Source organism: Notothenia coriiceps, unplaced genomic scaffold (assembly GCF_000735185.1).
Source record: "Notothenia coriiceps isolate Sejong01 unplaced genomic scaffold, NC01 NC01_scaffold00019351, whole genome shotgun sequence".
Classification (NCBI taxonomy): domain Eukaryota; kingdom Metazoa; phylum Chordata; class Actinopteri; order Perciformes; family Nototheniidae; genus Notothenia; species Notothenia coriiceps.
In genome coordinates this window covers 858,801-869,673 of record NW_011352052.1, presented here as the reverse complement: position 1 = coordinate 869,673, position 10,873 = coordinate 858,801, and the positions used below count along the sequence as shown (strand labels likewise).

Here is a 10,873-nt window from a genome sequence, read left to right as displayed (position 1 = left end):
ACAGTCCTGATTAAATCTGATTTTGTCAGAAATCGGGAGAAATGCGGGAGGAATATGACCCCGGGAGGAAACCAGGAGAGGGAAATGAAATCGGGAGTCTCCCGCGAAAATCGGGAGGGTTGACAAGTATGAGTTGCAGTAGAAAATGTAACTGTAGCGCCCGGTACATTAATGGGAAACCCTACATGTTTGAGCACCCTCTATGAAACGTCAAGCTACCCCACAGCACCCCAAAAGAAAATCTCTGAAGAAATGTGCAGTGCCAAACGGGCTCATTGCAGCCACTAATGCTGTGATAAGACACACATTTTTTTGCACAGATTGCAAAATTGCTTAACTTATTGCTATAGCAAAGGGATTGCACAATTGTATTTATTTTTGACCACACAGACTTATGGAGCATTGTTTTATTATCACTGAATTTTTTTTAAAGGAATGCTCACGTTCATATTGATGTATTTTAATAAATGTTAACTTGGCCCATTACGTGACTATTTGTGTTGGGGGGGCCCGACTTTTTTTCTTCTCCAAAGGGGGGGCCTGACAGAAATAGTTTGAGAACCACTGCTCTACTGTGACATGTTTACTTGCTTTAATGTTCAAAAGCTCTTTATTTGTTTCATACTGCCTGTGCTGCAGCACCTCTTTTCACCCTCTGTCTGAAACCAGAGCCCAGTCTGCTCCGATTGGGGAGAGTGTGTGGGAAAGAAACTCCCTATGGAGGCAACTTTGGGATTTTAGCCCTTGAAGACCATTTACATGCACAAAGACCTAAATAACAAACTACAGGTAAAACCCCAAAAAGCATAATAGGGCCCCTTTAAGCAATTTATTTGAGCTGTTTTGATCACTTTTATTCAATGATTCATTTTGCAGAAAAAAGCTTGAAATAACTAATCATTTTGTTATTAGCTAGTAATTATAACATTTTAAAGGCTATTTAAACCACATGGCGGTTAAAATAGAAGCATATCTTAAAATAGATCATAAAGGTTTAGCCCAGGCCTGGGTGGAAAAAGACAATACAAGAGGATACAAGAATGAGGAGTGTTTAAATTGACTATAAATATGTGATACTTTATCATACAATAGGCAGAATATAAAGATTTAAATATTTAATATAACATTTAATATAATTCATAATAAATATTCAAAAGATTAATTTTGTAGCCAATATGTACATACACAATATGTACAATTGACCGTCATGAGGTCAAAGGTCAGTTGGTGTGCCACCTGACGGTTTGGCTGTTTATACCCTCGCTTGTGGAAGGGACCGCCTTAGGTATTAGCAGGTTCCATTTGGATTAAATGTGGTATGTATTTCCAAAACTTAAATTTGAAGAATTTTACAAACCTTTTTTAAGGTATTTTAGTATTTAAACATACTAATACACTCTGAAGAGTCAGAGTCATAAAGGAAAACTCCAGGACTATTGAAGTTGAACCCTGTTTTTTGTTTATGTGCCTTATGGGGACTTACATTGTTATTAATGGTTTAAATGGGCTGTGAAGTAATAATATCAGGCATCATGAGAAAACAAATGTTTTCCTTACATAATTGTGCAAGTCTTGCTGAAAGAGAAGTATTTTTCTGATATCTTGCATCGCATCAAAATTCTCAGAATTCCCTGAATACGCTAACCGTATCATGTGAAAAGCATTGAACTTTTTGAAGGGTCCTTTCCATAATGTTGTCAAAAAAATTATATAACAAATTGAGCAGTGAAAAAAACCGAATATTTTTTGTAAACGTTCTCTGAAGTTTCGGATTTTCCATGGACGATCGTTACAGACCCAGCAAGAAAGCCATGGCTGCCAATTAAAAAAATGGTGTTCCCATCCCTCTTAGACAAGTGTAAATAGGATGCAGTTATAAAAACGACAGAGGTTACCCTACCCGTATGTCTTTTTACCTTTTGGGATTGTTCGCAGTGCCGTTAAACTATCAATGATTCGTCACTTCCTTACAGTGGTTCCTGTCTTACTACGTGACAGTGTAGAGTTCGTCCTTGTCATTCTGACATAGCGTGTAGCCACAGACCTGGGGTCTCCAGCTCCAACCTCTGCTCCAGCCCAGCGCCTCCCTGTTTTTCTCCTTTGGCGGCAGCAGGAACACCACGCAGCTGGCCACCAGGATGTGCCACAGTGAGTGTGTGTAGTAGTAGTTGTCTTCCGTCTCAGCAAAAATGTACAAACAAACCCCAACAAGAGCGCAGACTGCTCCGGGGATCAGGAAGAGGACCCAGCGCCTCCAAGAAGGTGGGTAACAGTGTCGGCGCCGCACCCCTCGGTACACCTGTAAGAGAACTGGGTTTAGCACAACTCAAGAACACAGCTTTATTATCAATCTTCTGTTTTAGCAGCTAACAGCGACGTTAGCAGCGAATCCCATTCGCTGAAGGACATGTCTTACCCAGGTAGTGACCATGAGCAGTATGGCACAGATGACTGGGCCCAGCAGGTTCCACAGGCCTTTTCGGTCCAGCTGCATTGACATGGCTATAAGCAGAGCCCCGAGCATAAACAGAGTCTGCACACGCAAGGTATACAAAAAAAACGGTTAAAATATCATGTTCTTCCTGAGTTTGAGGGAAAGTTTGGAATTCTGAAGTGAGGTTGTATGAGGTACTTATCCATATGTATTGTCAAAAGGTAGGTCGTGGTGTGCAGGCCCCCAGTTTGGAGAAACAGACAGTCCCCAGAAAATGAGCCAGGCAATTATTTTGAAGTGGCCAAACGGTGGTACTGCACCTCCATGTCAGTCCATGAGATTAGGCCAAAAAATACCTTTTCTCATTGACTTACATCCGTAAAACCAGTGTATCGCTTTTTCTTACATAAATCAATTTCACAGTACGAACACCTGAATAGGTGTTTTTTTTTTTTTTTTAAAAACCAATAGGACCGTAAAGTTGTAAAATGCGCTAAAAGTTATTTTCCATCTCCAATCAGTTGACCAGATGTGACAGAGCAGATTAGAGGCAGGGCTAAGGGGAAACGCAAGTGCACATGCTCTATGAGCTCTATAGATGTGGTAGATCAATATTAGTTAAGGTGTATGAATATTTTCAAGACTTTACTTTGCCATCAGAGAGCCTTTTCTGGGAACTATGGTCCTTATCTGTGCTCTACCATTGACAAAAACAATCATTTGACCTCAACAGAACACAGAAGTTGCCGGTCTAATGCTTGCTCTATTAGTTATTTTGTTTGTGTTATTGTGTGGCGTCGGTGTTTAAAAGGACGTAGTTTTGATTCATCAAAGTCACACAGTTTTTATCAATGGAATCTGATGGCAACAAAAGGCAGAGAAAATATAAAAAATATAGTGTACATGTGAAATGATGATTGTTTTTGGTGGGCCTTCTTTTTAGGTGGATAAGCACTTTGCTGAGGACCTGCCAGGTGCCATATACTGTTATTAATACACTAATAATAGATAAGTACTTCCACAAATCAAATGATCCAAACTATCCCTTTAAATGTAATAACTAATGATAATATAAGTGTACATAATAGTATTATAGTAATAAACAACAGTCGGTGTCTTACATATTTGAATATGTCTTTGATGCGGGCCATGCACAGGATGGTGACCCAAATGGAACAGATTGACCCGAGGAAGTCACAGTATTGCAGGGCATCGTAGTCCATTATACACATTACTGCTACACCCGGCTGGTCACAAGCATGGTAGAACTGAAATATAAAAAGAACAAGAAGTTACATACAAATATATACTAATATAAGTATATCCAAATGATCTTATTACAGCATAAGTAAGAAACAAAATCCTTGAGGTGAAATCGTGTGAAATGTTGATCTAATCTTGCGTGGGTTCATTCGTTTCTTTTTTAACTCAAGAAATGTATCATCATAGACACAGGCTCTATTAATACCTCTATTAATAAATCAAATAAATAGTCAGCGGACATAGTCAGCATATTTAATACTACACATAGTAATAGTAAAAAAATCAACATGAAGTCTGTAGTGTCCTGAAATACATAGACTGAGGGACAATTTACTCCAAACCCTAACTCCTAAAACAATATCACAATACAGTATATGATCAATTGTGATACATAGCAATCAGCCAAGTGCTAACACAATGTCAAACCTTACACAACATTATACCAAAGGGCCTCAAGAGGATGAACAGCACACTAGGAACATGGCTAGAATGCAACATCCCCACACATGTACGCAAGACTGTATTTCTGTTACCGTGGAGAAGAACATGGTGAAGAGGTAGACGGAGGCCTCGGTGATGAAGCAGCGTTTGACGGCCACCACGGTGGCGGGCAGGAAGGCCAGGTTGCTGAGCGTGAGCAGCAGAGTGGCCGTCAGCTGGCGACCGTATGACTGAGCTGAGGAGCCATCGGTGCAGCCCCACCCGCTCCACCCTACACACACACACACACACACACACACACACACACACACACACACACACACACACACACACACACACACACACACACACACACACACACACACACACACACACACACTTTAGAGAGTTATGCCTGCATCAATACATGTACACCTAGATTATAAAACCGGCTTTGCATGTGTTTGTATTTTTTGATCATTATTTCAATGCTTAGCTAGTCCTCTCTGTGTTTGTGGTTAGACGCCAGGGGAGCAGTGGTGTAAAGTATCTAGTAGTACTGTTATTGAGTAACATTTTGAGAAACTTGGGCCAATCTGCATAATGACTACTTTTGTACTTCTACTTGAGTAACATTTTGAATGCAGGACTTTTATAGTATACTACAGTATTTCTACACTCTGGTACTTCTACTTTTCCTTAAGTACAAGATCTGAGTACTTCCCTCATTTCTGCAGGGGAGACAAACAAAGCTGATGACAGGATTATTTTCAAGAACTATTAAATGTACATTTTCAAGACTTTGCATGAACCTTTTTATTATTTAACTGAAAGCAAGAAAGTATCTGTGTGTGTGTGTGTGTGTGTGTGTGTGTGTGTGTGTGTGTGTGTGTGTGTGTGTGTGTGTGTGTGTGTGTGTGTGTGTGTGTGTGCGTGTGTGTGTGTCCGTACCAGTCTTGCAGACACAGGCGGCGTACAGGTAGCTGTAGGATCTGAGCAGTCTACATTCTCCATGTGTCCCACAGTCCTCCACACAGGCACTGATGAACACCTCAGGGACCACAGACACCAAGGAGGCATTACCACAGTCACTGCTGCAAGAACAGAGAACACATGTGCATGTCAAACAAAGGAAAGTTCTAGAATTAGGGTCAGGCATTAGATTTAAAAAACAATGTTTTTTTTATACAGTCTCAAAATGAGGTCTCTCAAAATGCAAAATAAAAAATATTCCTCCTGTGATTTTGTTTCTGGATGCGTGGCACTAGTACTGAAAGTTAGACATTGTTCTTGACATTTAAACTTTATTCTCAAATGGAAGAAAAATGTAAAATATCCTCCAATACTTGCCTTAATACTCATGCTGTAACCCTAACCCGATTCATGTTTTTATAACAGCATAAAGGGTGGGATAATGTCTGCAATTATAACATAAACAAGTCTACAGAGAACATTTTATCTGTAGAGTGTTCAAGGATGTGTTTGGGTGAATTTCAAATAGCAGTATTATCGGAAAAATGCACAAGAGAGAGAGTTGTGTGTGTTGTGTGTGTGCGCGTTACCTGTTGCATGTGAGCTGCAGGGTGAGGTACCATGTTGTTGACTGAGGGAAAGGCAGCCTGACCACAGCTTTAGGATCACTGATGTTCACACTGACTCCGTACCCTCCGAACAAAGCTGCAGATACACACGGGAGTATTTCCTTTCCATATCGCAGAGGCAAGCTTCCTGACTTGCTTTGTTTACTGTCTACATACTGCCGCTAAATTAGACACAATTCCTTAAAAGCTTGGACGTTTTACTGTGACTTTTTGTTGTGAGTCAAAGCATTATTGAAACCTATCCCAGCATGCACTTGGCAGTTGCCAGGAAAACATATTTGAAAGATTGAATGTCATATGTTATACATTTCTAAATTTGACTTGCTCCATTATTTTTAATAAGATGAACTCAATTGTACATTCCCTTTCCTTTTTCAATCATAAATTCTATATCTTTCCTGCTATTTTTATATTATATAATACATTACATTTTATTTATCTTCCATTTTATTAATTCTGTAATGTAATGGAACTGTCAAGAAAACCAATTTCCCTCATTAAGCCCTGGGTTCTAATAATGATAAATAAATAAATAATATATATTTAAACAATGTTTTGATGCTCCGAAGGGTTGTACTGTAGGTTCAAGTCCAGATTGAACAAAAATAACACAGATTTTTGAAGTTGGCAATGAATGCCCAACTGCCTCCTGGCGTCTAATGTATATAGGTACTGTGCGTAGTTGTGTGTACACATAACTTACAGAGTGAAAACCTGAATTGTCCCTAGGGGATTAACAAGGTGGCTTCTACCTCTAAGCAAGTGTGTGTTGGTGCTGTTAAATATGGTTTGACTAGGGGTTGCTTGTGCATGTGTGTCACTGTCCACAGTACTGATTGGACGGGGTGGAGGAGAGCGATAGAGAAACAGATGGAACACATCTTAGCCCTCGTTTTCGTGCTTGTTAATAGAGATAAAAGAGAGCGGCCACAGCCTGAGAACCTCTGCATTATGATACTGCAGTTATATCCATGTCTTTATTGCATGTTTGTGTGAGTTTGACTGTGTAAGTGTGGTTCTGTGTGCTACCTGTGCGGCAGGGCTGAGAGTGGTTCAGGTCGAGGACTGGAGCCCAGGGAGAGAGACAGGCCACCACACTGCTGCTGTTCGCCACGGTTATATTAGTCTGAAACACACAAACACACACACCAGTTAAATCTGAAAACAATGGCTTGTCATAAAGTATATATATGGACGCTGGATTGCACACAGCCCTGATTGACTAAATTCTGTATCTACAGTCAAGATCATGTGAAACTAATTTCAAAGGAATTCAGCCGTGTCTTGGTAGATTGTCTGAAAGTGTACAAAAAACGCCTGCTAAGTTAGGTAGATTTCTTTTAAGTAAGTTGGCCGGGAACGACATAAATCTATAAAATCAAACAAGTCCATTGCTGTCAAAGTTATCCCAATAGCTTATCTGGAGGCGCATTAAAACAACTACAAAGTTAGCTTTTTGTGTGACATGCAGTGTTTCCGACACGGGCTGAGAGGGCGTCCACCCCGAGAGCAGGGGGGGAGGTTGTTTTGAATTTTGACTTGAGCCGTCCCTTATAGATAGGCCTACTGTTTTCTTTTTACGTTAGTGAGCCGGATCATTTGGCTCGGCTCTCTTAAAGCGCCGGCTGTTTCGGCTCCCAAACGGGGAGGCTCTGGTGCTCGCAGCTCACGCACGTGCTCCACTAAACCCCCCCCGCTCAGCACATCCAAATCGCGCACGTTCCGTTTTCGATGTCGGGAAAACGATCTTCAATACTCCGAAAAGAATCCCACCAGATTCCTTTGCCCCTCCAACAGAGGGACGTCCTTGTCCTTTTTCCTTTTTTTCTTAATTTCAAGCGATAAAAACTCTCGATCTTCTCTCGAATTATTAATATTTTTTTGGCGCCCTCGGCTCACGTTCAGGGCGTCCCGAGCTGAATAAGGGCGTCAAATGACGGCAAGACGGCCCCCTGGCGGAAACGCTGGTGAAATGCGATGGATTGAATACAGCCAGGATAGTCTTTCATTATTTTCAAAATGCTGTAGCAAACTCCTTTCCACACCAATAGGGACTATACCAAAATAAGCAATAACTTGCGTGCATTATACATTTTATTTCACAATGTTATAACTGGTTGCTCCTTTTTTGTTTTGCACTTATAACAGTGTTTTGATACTGTAACAACAATGTTGTCAAGATAACACCGTGCAATACTTCAGATTATCTTGTAGCCTACTTTTGTATGCTCCAACTACTCTTAAAAAACTGCTACCTATTTATTTTCTTCTTCTTTGAATGTATACTTCTTTATTTAATATGTTAGTATAATGTTTATTTTTTAGTATTTATCTGTGAATTTCCCCGATGTTGGACAAATATGATATCATATAAAAGTAGAAGACCACAAAAGATCACTTCAACATCCTCATGTGCGTGTAATGGTGTGTGTGGGTGCGTGATAATGCAGTAGTACTCACAGTGTTGAGTGTGAGCTGCAGGTTGAGCGTCCCCCCGGTTGCCTGTGTGTGCAGGGGGTAGGTGAGCAGCGTAGGGTGCGTGTCAGTGACGCTGACGTTGGGTCCGTTAGCGGGAGTGAAGCGCATGGACAGGACATCCAGCTCCTCGTAGAGGACGGGGATGCTCCACACGCACGCCGACGCCAGCAGCGGCGTCAACAGGGATGCTGAGTCGTTGCTCGGGGCGACCGCGTCTGTAACCACCTTGTTGTTGTCTGCTGATGTTGAGTTGGTGAGGTTGCTCTTGCTGCGGAGCTTGTTGATGTCGTCATCTACTTTAAGGCCGATGCTCTTTGGCTTACACCCCACTGAGGAACACACACACATGCAGAATAGAATGCTTACACACAGGTCGGGAAGTGGATTAAAACAGAATACAGCTGCAAAGATAAGATAAAGAATAGGTGAAAAAATTATGTTTTTGGTTTTCTTTAAGCTTATTTTTTTAGCCAATTGTAGCCTTTCTTGGAGAGCTAGATTAAAAAGGGGGAGATAGTGGGGATCACACACGTAACGGAACCACAGGCTGGATTCGAACCTGCGTCCTTTGATTCAGGGTCTAAGCCAAAGTACATGGGTCACTAATTGATTAATGCTTTAAAATTGTTTTTAATTACAGAAATGGGAGAAAATGCTGTTTCCAGCTGCTCAAATATAGAGATCATGCGGTTATATATTATTTTTTATATCATACTGAACTCAATATACTTTTGGGTTATGAACTATAAACCACAACATTCTTAGACTTTCGGAAGTTAGGGCAGACTTTTTTTTTCCTTCACAATTTGAAATTTGAAAGCAATAAATCTACAAAATCTCTATATTGAAGTAATAGAATACATTATGCACACAGGTCAGGAAGACATTTGAAACGACTAATAAATAAACCTTAACAATCATAAGCAAACTTATAAATAAAGACAAATATAATAACTTCCACACACACATGTTGTGAAGCGGATTAGAACAGAGTAGAGATGTCAACTACTTTGATAACAGATAAATCATTAGTCAAAACATAAATGTCTCAAATATTGACATTTCCCTCCCAGGACAGTTTAATATTATTTTTAAACTGAATACCTTTGGGTTTTGGACTGACAAAAAAAACACATGCAAAAAAACTGTTACCTTTTATAGAACAAAGAAGTAATAGATTAATCAAGAAAGTATTCAGCAGACTAATCAATAATGAAAATAATAATTAGTTCCAGCTCTTTAACACATATAAATGTGTACTGTACGTGTGTTTATGGACATGTGTTTCTGTGCCCACCTGTGTAGTTTGAGACGATACTAAAGGTGACGGTGCGGTTGCCTAGGCCGCTCTCCACAACAACCCGTAACCAGGTATCCCAAGGCGGGTTGGAAAGAGTAGCTGAGCAGCCAATCCCTGAGCAGTTCACTGTTACCGGGCGCTGCTGCAGGGAGGTGGAGCCCAGCCGGAGCACCAGGGAACAGTTCCCATCGTCTGCTGCCTCACCAGAAGAACAGTCCGACACGGAGACCGAGAGGGAGGACGCAAACTCTGGAACATACAACCTAACACACACACACACACACACACACACACACACACACACACATTAACCAGACTCACATGTAAGAACATATAAAACAGAACACAGAGGGGGACTTGGGATGGGACAATTTGGGACTTTATCGCAAAAAAACAACAAAAAAAACCATCATAACAAGTTGATCTTGGTAAATGTCCATTATTGAGGTAATTGAGAATATCATCATTATATATAATACAGGAATATTTATCCAAGACACAATGTTGCTATTTTTTCAGTATGTTTTGGGGCCATTTTTGTTTCAGAATTTTTTATTGATTTTGATGATTATCTTTGAGAAAAAGATGAAGGCCAATTATTTAGGCATGAAATTGTGACATGAGATGTTGACATTGCCGAGATGGAAAACAGGAAGTAACCACAAAGGCAGTTCTTACTTAAGGCGTGCAGGTGTGTCAGGAGCTGCAGTCTGCTGGAGGAATGTGCCCTGCTGCATGATGGGAGTGTCCACCGCTCTCCTGATTGACAGCTGAGGCTGGAAGATGTACGAACAAGATGGAAACCCCTAACAGAGAAGAGAAAAATATTAATATACTGTGACATATTTCTGTTCAATTGATCAACCTTTGAAGTGCCAGTTCATACAGGCACTTCAAAGTGCAAAACAACTGCACTACTTCAGCAAGACTCAGTAAGTCAGCAATATGAGCCAAAGTAAAGAAGGTGAAAAATGTGGCACAGCTAGATTCACCCTGCTCAGGTAGAACAGGTTGGGTTTAAAGGGAAATCTACAAGTGGAGCATGATGGGAACACTTTATCATGGCCTAACACATTCGAGAGTGCACCAATCTCTCCATGTTCAAATAACAAATCAAAACTCACCTCTTCAGAACTGATTTTATTCTGGTATTAACATTATGTTCTGTATATCTCCAGTGATTTGACTCATTCTTTACATAAAAAACCCCTTTTAAAAAAGTACCTTGAAGTGGCGCTTTTTAAATGAAATTTAAAGTGGACCTATCATGCTATATTTGAATAACATATTTTAAAATTGCAGTAAGTTCAATTAGCATGGTGTATGTGTGCATTACGTCCAGAGTGACAGTTCAGTTAAAGAGGGGGGGGGGGGGGG

The 10,873-nt window shown here is 40.5% G+C and overlaps 1 protein-coding gene across 1 annotated transcript in view; it reads right to left on the bottom strand.

Annotated features, from left to right (window-relative positions):
- Positions 1 to 613: 613 nt before the first annotated feature.
- Positions 614 to 10,873, bottom strand: part of pgap6 (post-glycosylphosphatidylinositol attachment to proteins 6) — a 12,048-nt gene continuing 1,788 nt past the window's right edge. Inside the window, exons 4-13 of the mRNA XM_010778625.1 lie at positions 10,175 to 10,302; positions 9,494 to 9,759; positions 8,179 to 8,525; positions 6,748 to 6,844; positions 5,680 to 5,794; positions 5,069 to 5,211; positions 4,231 to 4,409; positions 3,556 to 3,702; positions 2,417 to 2,533; positions 614 to 2,299 (exon numbers count right to left, since the gene is read on the bottom strand). Of these exons, the coding sequence (XP_010776927.1) occupies positions 1,988 to 2,299; positions 2,417 to 2,533; positions 3,556 to 3,702; positions 4,231 to 4,409; positions 5,069 to 5,211; positions 5,680 to 5,794; positions 6,748 to 6,844; positions 8,179 to 8,525; positions 9,494 to 9,759; positions 10,175 to 10,302 (1,851 nt within the window). The 3' untranslated portion in view covers positions 614 to 1,987. The remainder of the gene's footprint in view (positions 2,300 to 2,416; positions 2,534 to 3,555; positions 3,703 to 4,230; positions 4,410 to 5,068; positions 5,212 to 5,679; positions 5,795 to 6,747; positions 6,845 to 8,178; positions 8,526 to 9,493; positions 9,760 to 10,174; positions 10,303 to 10,873) is intronic.